General features: G+C 34.8%; 3 protein-coding genes and 1 non-coding gene across 4 annotated transcripts; 2 read left to right on the forward strand and 2 right to left on the reverse strand.

Annotated features, from left to right (window-relative positions):
• The first annotated feature begins 12,369 nt into the window (after positions 1–12,369).
• On the forward strand, positions 12,370–12,465 carry LOC125581185. Its single transcript, XR_007318892.1, has one exon. It is a non-coding gene; the product is annotated as a small nucleolar RNA R20 (small nucleolar RNA).
• A 2,359-nt stretch (positions 12,466–14,824) lies between these two features.
• On the reverse strand, positions 14,825–16,701 carry LOC106427203 (binding partner of ACD11 1-like). Its single transcript, XM_048745455.1, has 4 exons — positions 16,556–16,701; positions 15,864–16,043; positions 15,719–15,799; positions 14,825–15,652 (listed from the first exon to the last, which is right to left on the reverse strand). The coding sequence occupies exons 1-4, from the start codon at positions 16,559–16,561 to the stop codon at positions 15,002–15,004; spliced, it is 918 nt and encodes a 305-aa protein (XP_048601412.1). The 5' UTR covers positions 16,562–16,701; the 3' UTR covers positions 14,825–15,001.
• A 728-nt stretch (positions 16,702–17,429) lies between these two features.
• Positions 17,430–19,160, forward strand: LOC106427267 (syntaxin-23-like). The gene is made up of 7 exons (XM_048745456.1): positions 17,430–17,813; positions 17,875–17,941; positions 18,020–18,159; positions 18,244–18,318; positions 18,387–18,544; positions 18,621–18,721; positions 18,845–19,160. The coding sequence occupies exons 1-7, from the start codon at positions 17,599–17,601 to the stop codon at positions 18,908–18,910; spliced, it is 822 nt and encodes a 273-aa protein (XP_048601413.1). The 5' UTR covers positions 17,430–17,598; the 3' UTR covers positions 18,911–19,160.
• Positions 19,161–19,276: 116 nt separating this feature from the next.
• LOC106427266 (heat stress transcription factor A-1a) lies at positions 19,277–21,032 on the reverse strand. Its single transcript, XM_013867997.3, has 2 exons — positions 20,595–21,032; positions 19,277–20,469 (listed from the first exon to the last, which is right to left on the reverse strand). Exons 1-2 carry the CDS (start codon positions 20,883–20,885, stop codon positions 19,447–19,449), a joined length of 1,314 nt encoding a protein of 437 aa, XP_013723451.2. The 5' UTR covers positions 20,886–21,032; the 3' UTR covers positions 19,277–19,446.
• Positions 21,033–23,930: the final 2,898 nt, after the last annotated feature.

The following is a 23,930-nucleotide window of genomic DNA, read 5'->3' on the forward strand; positions in this document are numbered from 1 at the left end:
TCCGCCCAGTTAACAAAAATCATGATTATTTTAAGTGTATTTTTTTTTATTTTGACCATTTCCTAAAACTATATTAAATTTTACATATTTTAATTAGAATATTTTTAATATCTTTACCTTTTTATTTGAAATGCAATTCAATATTTTTTAACAATTATAACAAAATATTTAAAAAATATTTTTAGAATTTGTTTGAAAAATATGAAAATTACATTTTAAATTAAAATTATCCTAAAATATGATAAGTTTTGATGTAAACGAAAACTCAAATTATGTCAAAATAATGATATTCAATGATAATAACAATTTTAACTGATTATTTTTAAAAAAATACATTTACAAAAATATTGTTTGAAAGAAAATTCATTTATCTTTCAAATATAAAATGAAAATATTTTAATTAAATAAGAAAAAATATAAATAAAAACCATAAATTTAGCAAATGACAACTGAGTTATATTATGCTAAAATTTTCTTTCTAACAATTTATCAAATGACAAATGAGTTATGAGCAAATAATACCATATAATTTTTAAAAACATAGCCATTCTTAAATATTTTTTGAATAAATAATTATTTTTAAATTTAATCAACTGAAAATAATATCCGTACAATTGTGTGAGTCAAATTCTAGTTTTTTTGATGCATGTTATATATTAGTGTTGCATGTTTTAGGTAACATTTTAATGATGCACGTTTTTAAAAATCTCCATTATTAATTAAAATTATGTACATAAGGATAACTCATGAGTTTTTTTGGTTGATTAAATGACATTATGTCCAAATTTATTTAAAGATATTTCATTAAGATAATTGAAAAAGACAAACAATAAAATATGAAGTTTAAATTCATTTAAGCATATTTCATTAATGTAACTGAAAAGACAAGTAATAAATTAGACAATTTTATTCGTTTTAGGATATTTCATAAATGCAATTGAAAAAGACAATAAAAAAAAAAGTTTAATTAATGAAGTAAGAACATTTTTAAATGGATACTTCTCTTTTAATAATATAGATTTAGGATTCGAAAAGGATTTAAAAGTCCAAGTTACCAAAAATAACAGATACAATAGTATCTACTATCTAGTTTTTGTTTTTGGAATAAACTACATATATAGATTTGAGTGTAAAAGCGAGGTGTATTTTCTTTTTACAAATAGGTATATTGTTTATTAGATAATTTCTACAGCAAGTTAACATTCAAGTTTCTTATTCAGCTCTACTACGCATTAACTCCATTTTATCAAAAACACCATACGACATCAATTTAAATTTTGGCCCTATGCCAACGATGGACAGTCCAAGATTTGATTCCCGAAATACCCTTTGATAATTCATGTCCCCTTAGCCCATACATCGACAGATAATGTTGGGGACGATCCATTGATTTGTTTAATTTTTCACCCACATATTTAATAAAACTTACTCAGAAAATCGTATAAGACAAGATATGCATATATGTAATCCAAAAATATTCGATCGTCCAGGTTAGTGCGGCACGAGGAACGATATAGATAAAGAGAAAGGAATTTTAATTAAAATCTAAAAGAAAATAAAAAGATTAAAGAGTTTAAAATGCATATCGTTACTTTATTGGAGTTGCTACCGACCGACGATGCATAAGACAAAGTTAGAAGAATTATCGATTTAAGTATTACTACTTATTCGTGTCTTCGCAGAGAAAACTAAAACAATTATAAAAAGAATTTAAAATCAAATTTATTGGTTGTTTCCAGGAATCAGCGATTGATTATTTTTATCTTTATGAATACTTCTGACTTATGATCTACTACGGATTTACTCCATTTTACTCCGCTGGGGACTAAAGGTTTTGATTGTATGGTATCTATAGCGCAACAAGGAAAGGTGGAAAATTTATTACTCCATATTACGCCGAGTTTTTGTCAATAAAGTAAAATACTTTATTCTTTATTTACTTATCCATGGATTCACCCTCTAAGGTGAACCTTTAGATTTACCAACCAATAGTATTGTGTTATTTCATATTCGATATATTTTATAAAAAACAAAATATTGTCAAGTTATATTATGTTTTTAAAATAAAAATATAAAATAAATAAATAAGAAAATAGTAATAATTACAAAAAAAAATATTTTTAACGTCGTCAGCAAAACATTAATCCCTAAATCATAATCCCTAAACCCTTGGGTAAACTCCCTGTTCTAAAAATCGGCCGCCTAGCCGCCTAGGCCCTACGCGTCACTCTTTCACTCCGATTTATGCCAAATCGGTTTAAAAAATCGGATATCCGATTTTTTCCGCCTAGACCGCCTAAATGACTGCCTAGCCGCCTAATCTATTTTTTTATTTTTTTTTATTTTTTATTTTTTTATTTTTTAAATAATATTTTTATTTGTTTATTTGATCTAAAATTTTATAAATATCATTTATATTCATAATTTTGATGAAAATTACACTATATTAAGTTTATATATTCTATTTGTGTGTTTTATACAATCTTAAACATGAAAATGTATTAATATTATACACAATTAAAGATTAACATGTTTTATAATATAGTAAACCATCTAAAAATTCCGCCCCGCATAATTTCCGATTAATCCCAGATTTTCTCTTTAGGCGCTAGGCCCAACCCGACCGCCCGACTAGCGCCTAGCACGTTCCCGAACAGAAGGTAAACCCTAAACCCTTAGATAAATCCTAAACTCTAAATAAAAAACACTAAACACTAAAACACTCATGAGTTTAGGGTTTTATGGTTTTACTGTTTAATGTTTTTGATTTAGAGTTTATGATTTATCCAAGGGTTTAGGGTTTAGGATTTAGGATTTAGAATTTAGGGTTTGGTGTTTTGCCGACAAAATTTTTTTTTCTTCTGTAACTACTATTTTTTTTATCTTTTTATTTTAAAAACATAATATAATTTGACAATATTTTGTTTTTTTTTTCTAAAAGATATCGAATTTGATATAATAAAATCCTATTGGTTGGTGAACCTAGGAGGTGAACCCAACTCTTCTTTATTTAATCTGGTTACTATTGAAACAGCAAAAAACATACTCACATTAGAGAAACCTCTAGATTCACCAACCAATAGTGTTTCAGTATTTGATATTTGATATCTTTTAAAAAAGGAAACAAAATTGAATTTCCAAATAAGATTATATTTTTAAAATAAAACAATAAAAATACATAAAATAGTTACAAAAAATAAATAAATAAATATTGTTAAACCGTTAGCAAAATACTAAATCTTATACCCTAAATCCTAAACTCCAAACCCTAAATTATAAACCTTAAATCTTGGATAAACCGTAAACCATTGGAAAATTTTAAACCCTAAATCATACATTAAAATCTAAATCTTAATAACATTAAACCCTAAACCTTAATCACTAAAACCTAAACCCTTGGATAAACCCTGAACCCTTGGATAAATCATAAACTTTAAATCAAAAATATTTAAAATTAAACCTTAGAGTTTATGATTTATCCAAGGGTTCAGAGTTTACCTAAGAGTTTAGGGTTTAGTGATTAGGATTTAGGGTTTAGTGTTATTAAGGTTTAAGATTTTCCAACGGTTTAGAGTTTATCCAAAGTTTAAGATTTAACGTTTAGGGTTTAGGATTTAGGGTATACGGTTTAGTATTTTGCTGAAGACTTAACAATATTAATTTATTTATTTTTTGTAACTATTTTTATATATTTTTATTATTTTATTTTAAAAATATAATCTAAATTAGATATTTAATTTAATTTTATTTTTTAAAAGATATTAAATATCAAATATTCAAACACTATTGGATGGTGAACCCTAGGGGTGAACCCAAGAATTTCTCCTCACATTATTACGCTCAGTTTAGTAAGCCACCTCTCTGCAAAAACAAACACAATAGTGTTATCTCCCATTGCATATAACATCACAATATCAGAGGAAACGCCATGTTACCTTCTGCACACTCTCAGTGAATCCCTCTTCTAACCATTTGTGATCTGTAATAACCTCCTTCACCGGGCGGCCATTGATTCTGGCATTCAAGAAGTCTGGCACCTGATTCACCTCTAAAAGATAAGAGAAACATCCCAAAATGTAGAGAAACAACAAATGACACTAGAGCAAGTTAAGGCAAACCTGAGTTGCGGAGTGATTTCCCCATATGTTCACCCTCCTGGGGTGACCCTCTCTAGATTCACCAACCAATAGTATTGTGTTAATTCATATTCGATATCTATTATAAAAAGAAACAAAATATTGTCAAGTTATATTATGTTTTTAAAATAAAAAAAATAAAAATAAAAAAATAAGAAAATAGTAGTAATTACAAAAAAAAATATTTTTAACGTCGTCAGCAAAACATTAAACCCTAAATCCTAAACCCTAAACTCTAGAGTCAATATGAGTATGTGCATTGTTTGCTGTCAAAAAAAAAACACCAAACTCTAAATTCTAATCCCTAAACCCTAAATCCTAAACCCTAAACTCTTGGATAAATCATAAACTCAAAAATCAAAAACATTAAACAGTAAAACCATAAAATCCTAAACTCATGAGTGTTTTAGTTTTTAGCGTTTTTTATTTAGAGTTTAGGATTTATCTAAGAGTTTAGGATTTACCCAAGGGTTTAGGGTTTAGGGATTACTACTATTTTTTTATCTTTTTATTTTAAAAACTAATATAATTTGACAATATTTTGTTTCTTTTTTAAAAAAATATCGAATTTGAAGTAATGAAATCCTATTGGTTGGTGAATCTAGGGGATAACCCAACTCTTCTTTACTATCGAAACAGCAAAAAACATACTCACATTATTACGCTCAGTTTCATTAGCGTAACTCATTTATTTCACTTTTCCTCCTTTTCTCATTTTTATATTTCTTCTCATTTCCACCTTTTCTATTTCTCACATTTACTCCAAAAGTAACCAATCACACTCAAAGAGTGAAAGAACATGCTGTCTGCTTCACGTGTAAAACTTGTAAGACATTGAAGGCCAAAATTAGTTGTACTTGTATATGCTAGTTTCTTATAATGCATTTACGTATCAGTGTTTCTCATGTATATAACAATCAATTTAATTTTGTTGCGGTTGAAGTCTATCTCTCGATGGTAGTTATTGTTAAAGAAAAACTGTGATCAAATACAGGAAACATAATTGTAACGAACATATAATTAACCAGTAGTAAAATACGCAAAGCCGCAAAGATAGAGATACGACTAACAAATACTTATATGAGTTTTAATCTATCAATCCAACATACTGTCCTAATCGCACGTTAATATCCTTACTTCTATCATAAACTACCCCGCAGCACTTGGACACAAAAAGAAACTCCACTAAAATGTGAAAAGAAGAAGTACAAACAGGAAACAGAGTGATTGTAACGAAAAGGTAGGAAGCACACTGGATCTTTTACTATAAAGGAGTAGATGAAGAAAGATTTAGAGCTTGTTAGAATAACTGGCCCCATGAATCTTTTTTGGGAGATTTGTAAGCACATCTAAACTTCGGGGGGGGGGGGTTAATCAAGACAAATGAGTTGCTTTCAAACTTTAACTCGAAATATGAGCTAACGCTACATGAAAGAAAAAGGTAAAAACCCCAATATAACTGGTTTTATACGTGTCATTAAATTTGACTGTTATAGGGATGTAAATTCGTAACCTATTTCTACAATTTTAAAATTGTATTATTATGAATTGTTATATTTTTAGTGATTTCATCTGTTATTGGTTTGGTGATTTTTTAATTTTATCAACTTTTTGTTACTGTAACTATTTTCTATATATTTTGGTAATTTTACTAAATGTAGTGGTGCCGAGATATATATTTTATACTGTTTTGTTTATACAACACAATTTTGAAATTCTAAAAATGTTATAACTAAACAAAAACAAATATTTGATAGTATTGTTAAACATAACTTTTTTCTTCATAATTCCTAAAACCAACCGACGAACTATTTTCAGTTAAATCTAGACACCATTTAACCGATACTAATCGTCCATATTTAGTTTGGCAATTGAGAGAATAAACGCAATATACAAACCCTTCTCATTCTATTCGTGTTATTACTAAAAATGAATTCAATTGGACTTGAATACGTTTTGTGAGTTGTAATTGCGTCCAACCTAGGTTTTGGCAGATAAAAGTTCAGTTTTAGAACCTAGGTAAACCAGAATCGTACTACTAGCCAAACTCGCAAAACTATTACGTAAACACAAAAAAATTCAAGTCGTGTACTTAATATCGTCTACAAAATAATTTGAAAAAAAGAACGGGATCGAACTTGTGATATAAACATATATAGAAGCTTTCTCTCTAATATACCAATATGCTATACCAGATTTTTAGACACTCGGTTTTAGCTTCTCTTTATCTAAATCTTTCTCTTGTGTTTAAAGCTTGATAGAATATCCAGCGGGAGACTTTTTCAAAAAAAAAAAAAAAAAAAAAAATATCCAGCGGGAGAGGAGCGGAGGAGATATGTTACAATTTAGACTATGTTGAAACACAAGTTAATAAGAAGTCCTTCTCTTATTCAATCAAATCAAACTCACAAGATCACAAATCACCAAAGCTCTTATGTTATGTCACAAGCTTGACATCTCCATATATATAAAATATAAAGTCCTAAACACATTCAATATAGGATAACAAGATAACTCCTAATCATCATAGACTTTCCTATTTTATATATGTAGTTTTATCTTCGAGCTATTCCAAGCTTATCCCAACATTCTCCCCTTTAAGCTTTGAATCATTTTCTCCAACATTTTGAACTCCAATCAAACTTCTCATCTCTCCAAACTTAAGTCTTCCAAGAGACTTAGTCAATATGCCAGCTCGCTGTTCATTCCCCGGAACATGCTCAACTTCTATTTGATCCTTCTCAACACATTCACGTATGAAGTGGAACCTTCTATGTATATGTTTAGAGCGTCCATGAAAGATTGGATTTTTAGTCAATGCGATCGCTGATTTTTTGTCAACTCGAATGGTTACTTGAACAATGTTTCGACCAACAACTTCACTCAGCAACTCTTGAAGCCACACGGCTTGTTCGGCTGCTTCTGTCGCCGCCATAAACTCCGCTTCACATGACGAAAGTGCAACGATCTTCTGCTTTTGTGAACACCAAGTTATGGGACTGTCATCAAGGTAGAATACGTGACCATGTGTGCTTCTACCGTCATCTTCGTCAACATTATGTGAGCTGTCGCTATAGCCTTTTATCTCACGCTTCAATGATCGAGAATACACAAGACCGAGAGAGCACGTTCCTTGTAAGTACCTAAGCACTTGCTTTAAAGCTGCTCCATGTGATTCCTTCGGTTCCTGCATGTATCTACTGAGAATCCCAACGCTGTATGAAAGATCCGGACGAGTGTGCAACAAGTAACGAAGACAACCTATACTTCTTCTGTAATCACGCTCGTTGATGCCTCTCTCGTGTGTTGCCTTTGAAAGTTTCACATTGATATCCATGGGAACAGACGTCGAGTTGCAAGAACTCATTCCAGCTTCCTCGAGAATCTTAGCAGCATATCTATCTTGCCTCAAAGAGATTCCTGTCTCATGTTGATGAACTTCAATGCCCAAGTAATAGGTTAGCTTCCCTAGATCGCTCATCTCAAATCTCTTTGACATATCTTTTTTAAACTCAAGAATGTCTTGATATGACGATCCCGTAACAAGTAAATCATCGACGTACACAACCACGATCAGAACATGCTTCTTCTTATCTTTTCGGTAGAGAGATGGCTCTTTAGAACATCTCTTAAAGCCAAGCTCTTGAAGTATTCCATTAAGCTTTACGTTCCAAGCACGAGGTGCTTGTCTTAAACCATACAACGCCTTCTTAAGTTTATATACCTTTCTTTCCTTTCCCGTGATCAAAAACCCTTCAGGCTGCGTGACGTATACGTCTTCTTTCAACTCACCATGGAGGAATGCAGTTTTTACGTCGAGATGGTGTATCTCCCAAGCATTTGAGGCTGCTATTGCTATAACAAGTCGAATGGTTTCAATCCGAGCAACCAGCGCAAACACCTCATCATAATCAACTCCGTGTCTTTGTACATAGCCCTTTGCGACCAACCGTGCCTTAAACTTACTGATGCTACCATCTGCGTTCCTCTTTATTTTAAAAACCCACTTCAATCCGATTGGCTTCACACCTAAGGGAAGATCAACAAGTATCCACGTATTATTTTTCTCAATAGAACCAATCTCATCCTTGCATGCTTCTACCCAAACCTCATGCTCCTTTGCTTCATTGTAATCCTAAGGCTCATCATTCAGAACCATTAGCAATATCTCTCCCTCTGCTTCGGCGAGAAGAACGTAATCATCAAGGTACGCCGGCTTTGAACTAACTCTCGTTGATCTTCTCAACTGAGTTTGTCCTTCATTCTCATCAATAAGTTCTTCTTCTGTTTCTTGTTCTTCTTCATCAACTTCGACTGTTTCTGTAATCTCTCGTACGTCTTGAGGCTCGGTATTTGCTTCGTCACTCTCGAAACTTTGCATATCAATAGAGAAGCTGTCGTTATTAGACCCTCTGTTTGTCTCGTTAGAGCTCCATATCCACTTCTTATCTTCCTCAAATACAACATCTCTACTCACTACAATTCTTTTGCTTGTTGGATCGAGTAATCGATAAGCTTTAGACCCGGGTTCTGTTCCTAGATGGACAAGAGCACGCGATCGATCGTCAAGTTTCTTTCTCCCTGCGGTTTCGGTTCTAGCATGACATACGCAGCCAAAAACTCTTAAGTGTCTTAGGTTAGGTTTCTTGCTGCGTAAGGTTTCATATGGGGTTCCTCCAGATAGGGATCTTGTGGAAATTTGGTTGATCAGATAAGTAGTGTGCCTCGTTGCTTCGCCCCATAGCCAACTTGGTACATCCATATGCTTTAGTATGCTCCGTGTCATCTCAAGTAACGTTCGATTTCACCGTTCAACAACACCATTCTATTGTGGAGAGTATGGAGCCGTTAGATGTCGAGTGATTCCATTCTTATTGCAGTAGAGATTGAACTCGTGTGAACCAAATTCACCGCCTCTATCGGTTCTGAATGTCTTTATTGTAGCTCCAGTTTCGAGTTCCACAACATTTTTAAAGCATTTGAACTTATCAAAAGCTTCTCTCTTCTCTTTTAGTAGTATTATCCACATGTATCGGGAGAAGTCATCAATGAGTACAAACACATACCGTTTATGTGCTGGCGTGGCAGGAGTGATTGGCCCGCAGAGATCCCCATGAACCAGTTCGAGAGGCTGAGTAGCTCAGTGTAGCGTCGCTTTTGGAAACGGAGCTCGAGCTTGCTTCCCGCGCAAGCAAGACACCATGTTTCTGTTTTGATGTCGAGATGAGGTATGCCAGTCACGAGTTCCTTGCTGATCATCAACTTCATTGTATTTAGGTTTACATGGCCGAGACGAGAGTGCCATTTGTATGACTCTGTAGTTTCAGAGATTTGAAGAACTTGAACTGTATCTGCTTCAAGGATGACTTTGTATAAGCGGTTTGGAGAGCGTGTGGTCTTGACCATTAGGTGCCCCATACGGTCATGAAGGTGTAGTTCCTTGTCCTTCATTCTTACTTCGCATCCAGCCTCTGTAGCTTGTCCTAAGCTGATTATATTGCTCCGTAGTCCAGGTATATAATAAACATCTTTTAGTATTTTCTTCTCATCACCATCAAATATGAACCGAATGGAACCTCTTCCTTTGATGTCAATTCGAGAGTCATCACCAAAACGGACTCTTCCGGTTATTCTTTCATCGAGTGTTGCAAAAAAGGTTCGGTTTCCGCTCATGTGATTGCTTACTCCGTTATCAAGGAACCATATGTTCGTTGTATCTTGTTCAGAATCAAAGACACTAGGTTTTACCTTTTGCTCATTAAGATAAACCACTTCATGCATCATTAGTTCATCGGCGTCCTGAGTGTCTTCGTCCTTCTTCTCCATTGTTTTTTGTAGCTTAAGCAACTTATCAGGACAGTCCTGTGTGTAGTGACCGAGCTTATCACACTTAAAACAAGTAATATGTGATATATCTCAGGTCTGTCCTTGTCTGTATGCTTCTCGCTGAGCATGGAAGTTGCCAAATTTTCCTCTACTTCTTCCTCTCCAATTGGATCGTCCTCCGCGTCCTCTGCCTATATTACCGCCAAAATTCTCTTGTTGAGACTCCATATTTGAGCTAGCATACATGAGCTTGTCTTGATCATCGCCATGCTGCTCATCTTCTTCTTCACATATCCTCTCTTCATATGCTTTTAGCCTACCAACAATGTCTTCAAAACTTGTGGTATTCAAGTCAAGTACATGTTCAAGTGATGCCACGATATGAATATTTTTTTTTCTTGGCAAGCTTTTCAGAAATTTCTTCACGAGTTTCGGTTCCTCAATGATTTCTGCTAATGACACAGATTTTGAGGAGATTTCGGATAACTTTCCGGAGAAGATATCAATTGTATCTGAATCTTTCATCTTGAGTCTATCGAACTCTGCCATCAAAGTTTGTAGTCTCGCTTTTTTCACACGTTCAGCTCCCACGTGTCGGGCTTTAACGGCGTCCCAAACCGATTTTGCCGTATCAAGGTCACCAACCTGCAATATCAAAGCCTCGGGAATTGATTGAAACAACAAAGCTATTGCCATGTTATTTTTCTCTTCGTGTTTGTTCCCGGGGTCAATTGTTTCCCAAACTTTGTTAACCTTGAGTGCAATCTTCATCCTCATTGCCCAGACCGTGTAGTTGGAAGCATTCAACATCGGAAGTTTTATGGAGGAAGGTCCGGTTTCCTTGGATGATGTCTCGACCTCATCCTTTACGTCACTCATGATTGATGTTTGTAGTTTCTCAAACGTTTGCTCTGTTTCTTGTAGAATGCTCTGATACCAAGTGTTGAAACACAAGTTAATAAGAAGTCTTTCTCTTATTTAATCAAATCAAACTCACAAGATCACAAATCACCAAAGCTCTTATGTTATGTCACAAGCTTGACATCTCCATATATATAAAATATAAAGTCCTAAACACATTCAATATAGGATAACAAGATAACTCCTAATCATCATAGACTTTTCTATTTTATATATGTAGCTTTATCTTCAAGCTATTCCAAGCTTATCCCAACAGACGAAGATAGCTGGATAATACTGAATTGATTCTTGATTGTTTATAAAACAAGAATCCACAACTCAGATAACTAAAGTTTAACTCGAAAATGGACAATCCAAACATAAATGAGGAACAATGAGTAATTTTCAAAATACAAAGAAAAAGAAGATACAGACGAGAGCAAGTGTCAACTATATATACTTTCATTTTGACTTTTCTTTTGATGACGTGGTTGTGGTCGACTTGGCATACTCTTTTTTTTTTTTTATGTATCGAGATACGGTTGACAAGTGTAAAATTAAGCCCCCATTGTCGGCTGGAGGCTGGAGGCTGGAGGCTGGAGCAGATGACGGGGTGCTCACTAAGACAATCAAGATAATTTCATAGTTTAAAGAGCAAGTTTAGGGATAGCAAATTTCAGAGCCTGATGCCCAATCACCAGTTAACAAAAGAGTTTCGACATTTGAAGGAACTTGATAGTTTATTTATAATAATATATAATGGAAATTATTTGTAAAATCTACATAGGAAGTTTGCGACAGTAACAATGGTTAAAAAGACAAGCATAAGCTACTTCGCCTTTTGCCTTGCAATAGTCAATGCAAGCAGCCACACCACAGTTGGAGTTGGTATCATCCGATAACACCGCTCGTCTTTTAGAGGGGCACTGACAAACACCCCTTATACACTGGACGTATTCTGTTCGTATTATTGCCTTTGGACACCGGATTCCATTGCAATCAGCGTTCGTCTTGCAAGTTTTTTCATCTCGTGCCATACTCGGTGTACCCAGGGCGGACCTAGGTGAGAAGGGGGTGTGGTACAGGCCCCACACTGATTTTTACTCTCTCAGGTTAAAAACACGCATATTAAAAAAATCATTGTTTTGTCTAGAAAATATCATTAAAAATATAAATTAATGTTATTCAACCAATTACAAAATAGATTATCAAATATGATTGGTTGCACAGTTTTTAATAAAGTAAAAAGATGCCTAGAAAAATAAAAATATCTTATATATTAGAACATCAAAATTCTTTAAAACATCTTACATTTAGGAACATAGATAGTAATTTTTTGTTTAATAACTAACCTAAATTTATTAACAAACCCCTAATCTATATATAAGTTACACTATGTGCTCCATACTATGTAAATTTCTCAGTCCGCCCCTGCATGTACCTGTACACAATTATGTATATTATCGATATATATATATATATATATATATATACATTTGTGGATGATGAGGAATATGAAGATAACCGAAAAGTAGAAAATATTAATTTTGTTTAACTCACATGTTGAAACAAGTAGAATAGCTATGACTATCAAAGTTGGTTCCTCCATTTTTGTTGTGTTTAGGTTATTTTCTTGTTGTAAAATTAAAATGATGTGTTTGGAGAGTATTTATAATTGTGAAAATACAAGTCATTTTTTTTACCATTAACTTTTTTTTTTCACTTGACAACAATATACATTATTTAGTAGCTCAAGCTTTCTTCTGTGAGAGGCCGAAATTTACATTTATTCTTAGCTATTTTTTTAAAAAAATATTACATCAATCTTAATTTAAAGAAGCTTTAATGTTTAAATCATATCCTTTGGAAAGAGTATCAATATACAATATATATTATTTTGAGATTATTTCTTAAGAATATCCTATATATTAATTGAGAAACATTTGAAAAGTTGTAACCTCAAGTTTGTATTAATTAAAAAAGAGTCTTTCTTATGTGTCACTTAATTAAAATGTCAATTTTGCTTACTTGGCGGTTTGAGAATCAATTGAGAATTTTGTTAGTCCAAAATTAAATTGCTAGAAAATGTTATATTATATAGTATGTTCATTATGGATTATTTATTGATAAAATTGAAATTTATTATATATTATTTCCTTAAATAAAACATACGGAATTACCTAATGTGATTAAGATATATATGAAAATTAATGATTTTAAATAATAAAGATTTGCTTACAATCTAATTACTTTTTTAATATTTTTGTTTAATTATTTATTATTAAATAAATTACACAATTACATTAATCATATAATAAAAATTTAGATTTTTTGTATATGTTGTATTTTGAATTTTTCAAAACGAGTATAAACTGCTAAAACTGTTAAAAGTCTCACATAAATTTTGTGATCAAAGTTAAAAAAAAATTTTCTATAATAATATACAATGATTATAAAATCATATGAACAAATAATTTTTATTTAATAGGTGTTTATGTTAATATATATTTCATATCGTATAAATTAAATTATACATCATATGGAAATACATACTTATATTTTGATATTTTCATTGAACATATATTGAAAAATTAATATTTAATTTTGAAATCTTCATTGTTTTTTTTTAAATGATTATAAATTATTGAAACCACTAAACATTTCACATTAAAAAAAATTCTCTTTTCTTTTTTTGAAAAAGGGCTTTTACATTAAAAAAAATTCTTTAGTGTTAAATTTGGTTAAAAAAATATGCAAATAATCATATAATCATCTGAGTAGAAACCTCATTTAATAAATATCCATATTAAAAATATATTATATATCTATGTTAATATCATTTAAATTTAATTATATATTATATACGATATATAATATTAATTGTTTTGATTTATTTACCCTAAAATTGTAAATAAATAAGAGCGGTCGTTTGATTTATATGTGTACACCAATTTATTACATAATAGTAACTTATTTCTTAGTTATTTGATATATAATTATTATTTTATTATTTTATAATATGCAAAATACATAAAAGTAATAAATATAAAATATTTCTCCTTCACAAGGCACATATCTTAATCTAATTATATATCTCTTTAATAATTTTAAATCTTAAATATTTTTTAAATCTCATGCCAAAACAAAAGAACGAAATGAGAATAAACTCAAAAATTAATATTTATATCGAGCAATAATCAAAATGAAAAAACAATATAAAAATAAAAAAATATTGAAGATAGATAGTATTGGCACGTGAACGTGAACGTAAACTTCTTATAACCATAATTAACTTTTAAATTGGTAAATAATGATATAACACCAAGTTGACATAGTTTCATTGTAACCAAATAGTATGCCTGAGATTCTTTGGCCTAAACGTTAGGTTCTTATGCGATAAATAATTTTTGACATAAAATATTTTTAAAAATGGAATCAGTTCACCAGTAAACAAATTATGTAATTAACAAAAAAAAATTTAAATTGTTTAAGGGTCAAAAATATTAATTCGATCAAAAATATAAATTTTATTTTTCCATACGATATTTCTTAAATAACTTTCAAATAAATTTACCTTTTGCGCATGTCTTTTCCTAGTAAATAAATAATTCGTTGTAAATTTGATTTAATTAATTCGGTAACCAAATTATCGTAAAAAAAAAAAAATATCGGTTACCAAATAATTAATTCTTGTGGCGACTACTGGTAGAGCTCACAGTTTCTTGAGTGGCATGTGGAGCGCTGTAACAAATTTCATTCGCTTTTCTTTAGACCTTTTTACTTGAGGTATTAAGTTTGTGTTTCTCGTATTATGGCAGAACACTGGAGATGTCGGTTAAAAAAAACAGATCGATTGTTATATTGGTTGACTTCAATTTTAATTTTATTTCGGTTTAAGTCTCAACCCTTGTTTCTTCACCAGTTCTTTTTTTGCACTAAGGAAAACTTTTAAGAAAAACAAGGACTACAAAATTGTTTTTTTTTTCCCAGGTCTAAGTACCAAACCAAACCATGAATCCAATGTTGCAAGAACACATGTCTTGGTCCTAAATAACAAGTTCCATCTCCAGGAGGGATTTGGCTCCAAGTATTACAGTATACAACAAGAATCGGAAAGGTCCTTCACTTGCCTGCATAGCTTAAGGTAGAGCCGGAGCCACAGGTGGAGGAGGAGCTTGCTGCACCTGCGGGGACTCCTGATGTTCAGAATTTTTCTTTGCTTCAGGAGATTCAGAGAATTTCGATTCTTCTCCCTCTGATGACGCCGCCGCCGCCTTTGGTGACTCAGACAAGTGAACTCTAGCAAACTCATCAACCACTTTCCTCTTGTCTTCTTCCTCAGCCAACCCAACTTTCTCTTTCGCCATCTGTCCAACTTCCTCCGCGGCTTTAGCCACTTTGCTGAAAGCTCCGGTGACCCACGTGGCTCCCGTGAGAACGTACCTGTTCTTCATGATAGCCGAACCTGCGTTGCTCACCGTCTGCTCCGCTGCGGCGATGGCTGATTTGGTTTTCTCGGAGACTTGGTACTTGTGATCGACTTCCCTGACTTTCTCCCCCACCGCGACGGTTCCCGTGTTGATCTTGTCGGTGAAACCGATCTTCTTGTCGAGAGACGCGACTCTGGCTGACGCAGTGGATGTTAGCTGGTGCTTCTCGTCGACGCTCTTGGCTTTGGCGATGGCGTCTTTGCCGAGGATGAATCCCTTTGCGAGCATGCTGCTGACAACGTCTTCGGCTTTTCGAAACACGGATGCACGGGGAGATTTGCTGCTGTCCTCCTTGGGTTCCTATAGAGGGAGAGGTAAGTGTCTGCATCTCAAGAGATGATGATGATGATGAAGTAAAGAGATTACCAAGGAAGATAAAGCCTCAGGGGATAGTTGGTAATCAGGGGCCATAGTGACAATGACTGAAGAATCAACGATCGTTGCTCCCTGAAAGAATCTCATAAATACTTAAAAGGAAGTGATAGAGGGTGAGAAATGAGTAAAGAAATACCGAGAGAAGAACAGCAGTTTCAGCTCCTTGTAGATCCTTGAAAGTGACATATGCCAGCTTAGACCTTTCTGTCTCGCTGTGCATCTCAAGGTAGAGAATGTCGCCGGAAAAGGAAAAGAACTCCTTGAGGTCTCGCTCGGTGGCTCCTAGAGATACATTGCTCACTTTTACACTCGTCATCTGCAATAAGAAAAGATGCAATCTCGTGAGACTTAACAGCTAAATCACAACATAGGCTTTAAATCATTACTAGTTCGATTCCACATTTTGTCATTCCTTATCGCCTAAACAAAGACTACACTACACAACTCTTTCTTCACAATTGGCATTATCGTATTATCAATAAAAGTAAGTCAAAGTTTAAAACTTTGAGCACACTGAAACAATACCCTTTTCAAATGCTGCTCAAATCATATAAAACTAAGGACTAATAATAAATCTCGTTAAAAAAAGCTAATCTTTCTGTCTCACACTAATCCTTTGACATGAATCGCGTTCTCAAGATAATGACTGCAAATCGAAATGATCTAACACCATTTTCGCACAAATATTTACGGGATAATGATCACAAACAGATCTGTACGAATCATCTTCCTTAACAGCAAAAGTAACCATCGATCTTGTCGGGAGAAAATTAAACGAAAAGCAACTCGTTTCGAACAGAGAGAGACGGGAGGGTAAGAGAGACTTACGGACATGGTGGAAATCGATCGACGCGGTCCGAGACGGAACTTTTTGCTGTTTCACCTCACGAACAAAGTTTGAAACAAAGACGAAAATTCAAAGGAAAGGAAAAAAAATCTTTGGAAGCGGATTTGTGGAGAAAGGAAAGCGGTCCCCACCTAGGAAAAACGGACGAGAAGTCTTCGGATTTGCCACGTGCTTTTGTCGGGATGCAATGCAGTTTCCCACGTGGCAAGGTAAATTACGTTTGAAAATAATCAGATTCGCTTGAAGACGTGTGAATGAATTGCACACAACGAAATACAGATTTATTTTTGTTTAAACTTAAATAAATATCAACAGTTTAGTTATTACGTATAAAACTTATTTTACTGTTTGACCCATTTTTGCACGTAAAGGTGAGATTTAATTTAATGAATTAATTAATTATATTGAGATTTAATTAATTAATTAAATAATTTTTGATCCTAACCTTAAATTTAGACTCAAATGAAGCTTTTCTTGTAAAAATATTGTATGAAATTATTATTTTATAGTTTAGTCCTCTAATTGCTGCATTAATAATTAGTAATGGACAAAATCAACTAACAACGTGGCGAAATCACTCTTTTCACCAGTGTGTATTATCCACGCGTCTCGAGCTCAGAGTATCCTTCACATCGTAAGAGCATCTTGTATTCGAGAGTAGACTATAAGATAAGATTCTTATCATAAACACACCCGTACTTTTGCCCCTAACATTCATACCCTCTTTCATAATAAACCTGGAGGAGGATATACTTGTAAGATTCTAAACTAACAAGTCACTTTCAGAATATTACAGAAAAAAGTAAGGATTAAAACTGAGATTACAAAAAAGAAAGGTAATACACTTTTTCATTCATACAGCTAATGTGACACCCACACGCTTTTCTCAATCTCTCTCTCTCTCCGGGATTCACGCTTTTCTCAATCTCACTGTCGGAGAGAGAGAGAGAGAATCTCGCCGCCGAATCGATAATCACCGTCGAAAAAGGAAGAGACTTTCGTGGAGAGAGAGAGAGAGAGAGAGATGAGTTTTCAAGATTTAGAGGCGGGGAGAGGAAGATCATTAGCTTCTTCAAGGAACACCAATGGTGGAGGAGAAGGAGGAGGAGGAGGTAGACAAGACACGACGCAAGCCGTAGCTTCCGGTATTTTTCAGATCAACACGAGCGTCTCCAGCTTCCAACGACTCGTCAACACTCTCGGTACTCCCAAAGACACCCCCGAGCTCCGAGATAAGCTGTAAGATGATTACTCTAAAGTTGTCTCCTTTTGTCTGAGTTGGCATTGTTTCTAAATTCAGTTGTGTGAAAGACACAGCAGCTAAACTTAAAGAAGCTAGTGAAACTGATCATCAGAGAGGTGTCAATGTGAGTGACTTTATGCTTTCTTCTGATGTTGGTATCTGAATTTTGATTGGTTTGTTTTATACTTTTTGGTGTGTTTAGCAAAAGAAGAAGATTGTTGATGCTAAGCTTGCAAAAGACTTTCAATCTGTATTGAAAGAGTTTCAAAAGGCTCAGCGTCTCGCTGCTGAAAGAGAAACCGTTTATGCTCCTCTTGTCACCAGACCATCTCCTCCATCTAGGTAAAAAATACTCATCGTGAAGAATCCAAAATGGTTTGTGTTTGTGGTTTTTTATATTCTGATTACTTGGCTTTGTAAATATAGCTATACAGCCAGTGAGATAGATGTGAATGCAGATAAGCATCAAGAGCAGCGTGCGCTTCTTGTGGAATCAAAAAGGTAATGTTTATACAGACAAAAGTATGAGATGGTTTATCTTTTGATTGGTTTTGTTGTTGTTGTTGCAGACAAGAACTTGTACTGTTGGACAATGAGATTGCGTTTAATGATGCTGTTATAGAGGAAAGAGAGCAAGGGATAGAAGAAATCCAGCAGCAGATTGGCGAGGTGCATGAGATCTTCAAAGACTTGGCAGTGTTGGTACATGATCAAGGAACCATGATTGGTAAAACTGATTCATACTAAAACTTTCACTTGTGTCCTCATATTTTTAAATCTAACACCTCTTCTTTTGTACGCAGATGATATCAGTACTCACATCGATAACTCCCACGCTGCAACTGCACTAGGAAAATCTCATCTCGCAAAAGCCTCAAAGACACAAAGATCGAATTCTTCCCTGGTAAAAAAACTATCCAAGCTTTTGATCATATACCATAAATGTGTTTTTTTTTTTTTTGAGGATATAGGATGATGATAAGAGCAAACCTATAAACTTCTTCTTGCCATTTGTTTTCCCTTGCAGACGTGCTTGCTCTTGGTGATTTTTGGTATCGTGCTCCTGATTGTTATTATAGTGCTCGCGGTTTGATTTTCCAGAACTCTTGAAAGCATGAAAAGAGTGCTTCATCATCATTCAACAAACTGTTGGATTGTTGGTCTTTTGTCTCTTGTTATTGAGTATATAGAGTAGTTCCCTTTGGTTTGGTTTGTGGGTGTTGGGTTTTGTAAGAAAGTGTTACTGCTTTGTTGTCTCTTCTGTTGAAGACCAGAGTGAATCATAAAACTGAAATCTTCTATTTGTGTTTTTTTCTTTAAGATGAAATTCTTAGTTTCGATTAGCTGACCATGAAGCTAAGTGAATCGTATAACCAACGACAAAGGTCGTGCAGAACGAAGTATGCACAATTAAAATTCATCTCAGTTGCTGTAGCATTGCTTCCATCAGTATCATATATATCCACAAAGTTCTGTTCACTTTCTATTATGTAAATGAAGATTTCTGCACAAAGTTTAAAACTTTTTTTATACAAAAGAGACTTAATAAAATAAAATAAAACCTCTTAGTCCCAAGCATCAAGTTAGTAGAGAAAGCCTATACAATTTTTGACACTAAAACATAATCCTTCACAGTTGCTTTGTCTCTGAAGTGAGATGACCCAACTCCTCTATAAGCTTATCCACATGCCCACCATTTGCGTCGCTGCTCTCTAGTGTTGTCTCATCTCCAAAAACTGGGCTTTGTGCCAGATACTCTTCAAAGATATCACAGTTACTCATCAGTTCATCAATATCAAGGTCTTGAGGTAATCCCTCAAGCTGATTCGGTACTGAACCACCGTCAAGGAAAGGGCTAGGAGAGATGAATGCCTCTGAAACATCCTTCTCTGCATTCATGTAGTTTTCTGTAGGTGAGTCACTGATGCTCTCTTGTGGCATGGGAGGAATCATTGGCATTAAGGAAGTTGAAGCAGAGGATATGGGTGCATATGCTTGTGATTGTCCTGAAGTTGTGGGCAGTAATACCTCTTGAAAAGTGACTCCAGAGTCCCGGTTTGGCGAAAACGGGAACTTCTCATCAGTGTTCATCATGTTCCACATCATAGACATTGTTGAATCACTTCTAATAGGCTGATACTTAACTATCTGTCCATCAGAAGCAGCAGCAGCAGCAGTGGTACCATCCTCAGTGAGTCTCCGCTTCTTACTAGCCTCGGTCACATGCATATTACCACTATCCGTCTGCTTCTGTATAAACTGAGAGAGGAAAGTTGGATTCTGAACAGCTTTAGCAAGGAAAGACATGATCTGCTGCTGCCTCTGCTCCATCGTCTGGAGACTCTTGACCATAGACTGAAGCTTGCTGTCCGTTGATTGTTGCTGCTGGCGTAACTTCACTAGCTCCTGCATCAGCACGTTCTTGTCTCTTTTAAGCTGTTCAACCTCTTCCTCGAGACCAAACTTCCCAACCTCAACGCATGAAGATAACGAAGCCATGTGACCCTGATGAGATTGTGGATTACTACTACTACTACTACCATGTCCCTGAGTAGATTTTCTCCGGCTTATCGTCTTCAAGAGATGCTTTTGACCTCTCAAGAAACCTTCGTTCGCAAACTCCCACCGATCTGGATCCACTTTCCTGAAACCCTGAATCATAAAAAAGTTTGAAACTTTCTGAAAATTGAGATCATACGAATCTTGAAAAATTGAAACTTTGTAAGATAATCAAAGAATATGAATCTAGGGTTTTTGAGAAGATGTTAACCACTTACATAGGTGTTCAACTGACGAACGAAGCTGGAGAAATTGTTGTGTTTGAAGTATCTGGGGAGAAGGGAGCGAGAAAACTCCGGCGGATCCCACACGACGAAGCTATTGTTCGCCGGGCTCCACGAGACGATCGCGTCGCTCGCCGGATCTTCCACCATGTCGTACGTCTTGCTGAGGAACGGAGGAGGTAAAGCGTTCGTGCCAAGCAACGTCGCCGGATGCGGATTTCGGAGCGGCGGCGCCGTCGTAGCCTCGCCGCTTTTTGAGTCTCCGCCGGTAACACCATCCATCATCTTGTACGGAGAGGGAGAGAGGGAGGGGGAGAGGAAGAAAAAAGAGGGTGAAAATGACTTGAGATTTACGATACTACCCTTTTTTATTTTGACCTCCTGCGATAGCCCGACGGGACACGTGTCGTTGTTTTCTGGTCAATTTCTTTTATAAAGAACTGGGCCTAACCTATGATTGAAATAATTGGAGGTGGTTGTAGATAAGACAAATTGTTTAATCGATTTAATTTAAGTAATTAACTAAAACCAGTGTTTTAACCAGACCGACGGTTGAACCAGGATAAGCCGTGAACCGAGAATATATCCAGATTAGGTAAATATAAATAATTAAAAAAATCAGTTAAAAAGTAGAAAACCCGTATCAAACTGCAAAAAAATACTGAACCAGATAACGGATGTCGAGATTAAGAATGCCTTGGATCGTATTAGAACAGATAGAGCTCCAGGTCCAGACGGATTCTCAGCTGCCTTCTACAAACAGCTTTGGGATATTATAGGAACTGATGTATGCTTGATGGTACATCGATTCTTCTAGACGGGTGAAATGGAACCGGATCCCAACCATACTAATATTTGCCTAATTCCTAAGTTTCCAGAAGCAAATGCTATGAGTGATTTTAGACCTATAAGCTTATGCTCAGTAGCTTATAAACTAATATCAAAGATCCTTTGTCTGCGATTACAAGGATGCTTGAATGGAATCATATCAGAGGCACAAGTTGCTTTTGTACCTGGGAGACAAATCTCTGATAATATTCTAGTGGCTCATGAACTGATGCACGCATTGAAGACGAAAAAGGATTGTGCAGAGAAGTATATGGCTATAAAGACTGATATAAGCAAGGCTTATGATAGAGTAGAGTGGAAATTTCTTGAAGATATTATGAGGAAACTTGGATTTCACCCACTCTGGAGTAGAATGATAATGTCTTGTGTGACATCGGTATTATATTCAGTATTGGTTAATGGTGTGTCTTATGGATATTTCAAACCTGAGCGGGGAATAAGATAGGGAGATACTCTCTCTCCATATTTGTTCCTCCTTTGTGTTGAAGTCCTGAGTCAGATGATGGATAGTGCTCAAACCATGAATCGGTATCAAGGAATGAAGTTGGTCAGAGCTTGCCCTTCAGTCTCTCATTTATTATTTGCCGACGATTCCATGTTCTTCTGTAGAGCTACAACGGAAGATGCAAGATGTATGGCAATGATTCTTAATGATTATGAAGGCATCTCGGGGCAGAAAGTAAACTTAACTAAGTCTGCATTAACTTTTGGTAAGAAAATTCCATCTCAAACACAAAGTCAAGTTCATAATATTATACAGATTTAGAACATAGGAGGATGTGGTAAATATTTGGGTCTACCTGAGCAGCTCAGCCAGAGTAAGGTGAATGATTTTCAATATGTGATCGAACAAGTTAAATCGCAGTTAAAGCCTTGGTACAATCAATTTTTATCTCAAGCGGGAAAGGAGGTTATTTCTGTTTTACAAGCTAAGTCGGTCTTCTCAATGAGTTGTTTCTTGCTTCCTAAAACAACATGTGATGAGATTAACTCACTACTCTCTGAATTCTGGTGGGGTAGGAATGATGGAAAGAGGAAAATATCATGGGTTTCATGGAGTAAGCTTTGTCTACCTAAGAGTGAAGGAGGTATGAGTTTTAGGGATTTACTTGCATTCAATAAAGCTCTTCTGGGAAAACAAGTTTGGAGGATTCTTCAAAATCCTAATTCTCTGATTAGTAGACTATACAGGGGAAGATATCATTGGTCGACGGCATTCTTACAGTCGTCGAGCTCAACTCATGCCTCTTATGGATGGAAATCCAATCATGTAGGTAAAGAGTTATTGAAAAAGGGTATTACAACCCTTATTGGTGATGGTAAATTAACTAATGTTTGGTTGGATCAATGGGTCCCTGAGCTTCCTCCGAGAACATTAGGCTATACTTCTAAAGACCCTGAGATGAAGGTTAGTGATTTGATTTGTCAGGACACTAAAACATCGAATGTTCCTGTACTTGAACAAGTTCTAGACCCAAGTGTTGTTGAACAAGTTCATGATATATTGGTTTGGTCTTATTCTAGAGATATGAAGTACTCGGTGAAGTCAGGTTATTGGGCTGCAACTCATGATCTACGAGAAGGAAACCTGATTGAACCTCCTTTGGGTTCTGTTGATTTGAAAAAGCAGTGTTGGAAGATCAATATTATCCCTAAGATCAAAGCATTTATCTGGAAAGTGCTCTCAGGAGCTTTAGCGACATATGTCCAGCTATGTACGTGAGGTATCAACGTAGATCCTACTTGCCAACATTGTTGTCTAGCAGAAGAGACTATCAACTATGTTCTATTTCAGTGTCCCCATGCTTTTGCTATATGGAGATGTTCGAATCTTCCTATAGAAAATATGTTTACACAGGATTTGGAGGAAAATATTCAAACATTGCTGCAGTTTGGGGAAACTCATAAAGATGATACGAAGATCGGACTCATGCCTTTCTGGATGATTTGGTTTGTGTGGAAAGCAAGAAATGAATTCCTATTTAATAAACGCAATGTACAACCGATTGAAGATTGGAGAAGGGCCTGGAATTCAAATGAAGAATGACATCAACATGTTCAGTCAGAAGAGTAGAAACTCAGTAAGGAGATTAAGATCAAGCCGATGGCAACCTCCCCCTGCTGGCTGGTTAAAATGCAATTTTGATTGTAGTTTTTCTACTAATAATGAATTTGCTGGAATAGGCTGGATTGTAAGAGATGAGAAAGGATCTTTTATCACTGCTGGATCTGCAAAAATCAGAGGAGTAAAGTCAAGTTTGGATGGTGAAGCACACACTTTTCTGTATGCTTTACAAAATATTTGGATAAAAAGATGGAAACAAGTCTGGTTTGAAGGTGATAGTATGGCTTTAACTTCATTGATCAACACTTCTGGAAATAACATGGAATTGGGAAATCTTTTAGTAGATATCAGACATTGGATGAGCTTGTTACCAGAGTGCTCGTTAGATCAAGTTAACCGGGAAAGAAATCAAGCAG

This window comes from Brassica napus, chromosome C1 (assembly GCF_020379485.1).
Source record: "Brassica napus cultivar Da-Ae chromosome C1, Da-Ae, whole genome shotgun sequence".
Classification (NCBI taxonomy): domain Eukaryota; kingdom Viridiplantae; phylum Streptophyta; class Magnoliopsida; order Brassicales; family Brassicaceae; genus Brassica; species Brassica napus.

Bases quoted from the DNA above. Each gene is read 5' to 3' on its own strand.
- LOC106427203 (XM_048745455.1), bottom strand. The intron at 15,800-15,863 runs GTATTTCTTTAC...AGATTCTTTCAG, and splicing joins AAACTGCTGTTCTTCTCTCG to GGAGCAACGATCGTTGATTC. The intron at 15,653-15,718 runs GTAATCTCTTTA...CTCCCTCTATAG, and splicing joins CTGAGGCTTTATCTTCCTTG to GAACCCAAGGAGGACAGCAG.
- LOC106427267 (XM_048745456.1), top strand. From the start codon at position 17,599: ATGAGTTTTCAAGATTTAGAGGCGGGGAGAGGAAGATCATTAGCTTCT. The intron at 18,160-18,243 runs GTAAAAAATACT...TTGTAAATATAG, and splicing joins AGACCATCTCCTCCATCTAG to CTATACAGCCAGTGAGATAG. The intron at 18,722-18,844 runs GTAAAAAAACTA...TTTCCCTTGCAG, and splicing joins AAAGATCGAATTCTTCCCTG to ACGTGCTTGCTCTTGGTGAT.
- LOC106427266 (XM_013867997.3), bottom strand. From the start codon at position 20,885: ATGATGGATGGTGTTACCGGCGGAGACTCAAAAAGCGGCGAGGCTACG. The intron at 20,470-20,594 runs GTAAGTGGTTAA...TTTATGATTCAG, and splicing joins TTCGTCAGTTGAACACCTAT to GGTTTCAGGAAAGTGGATCC.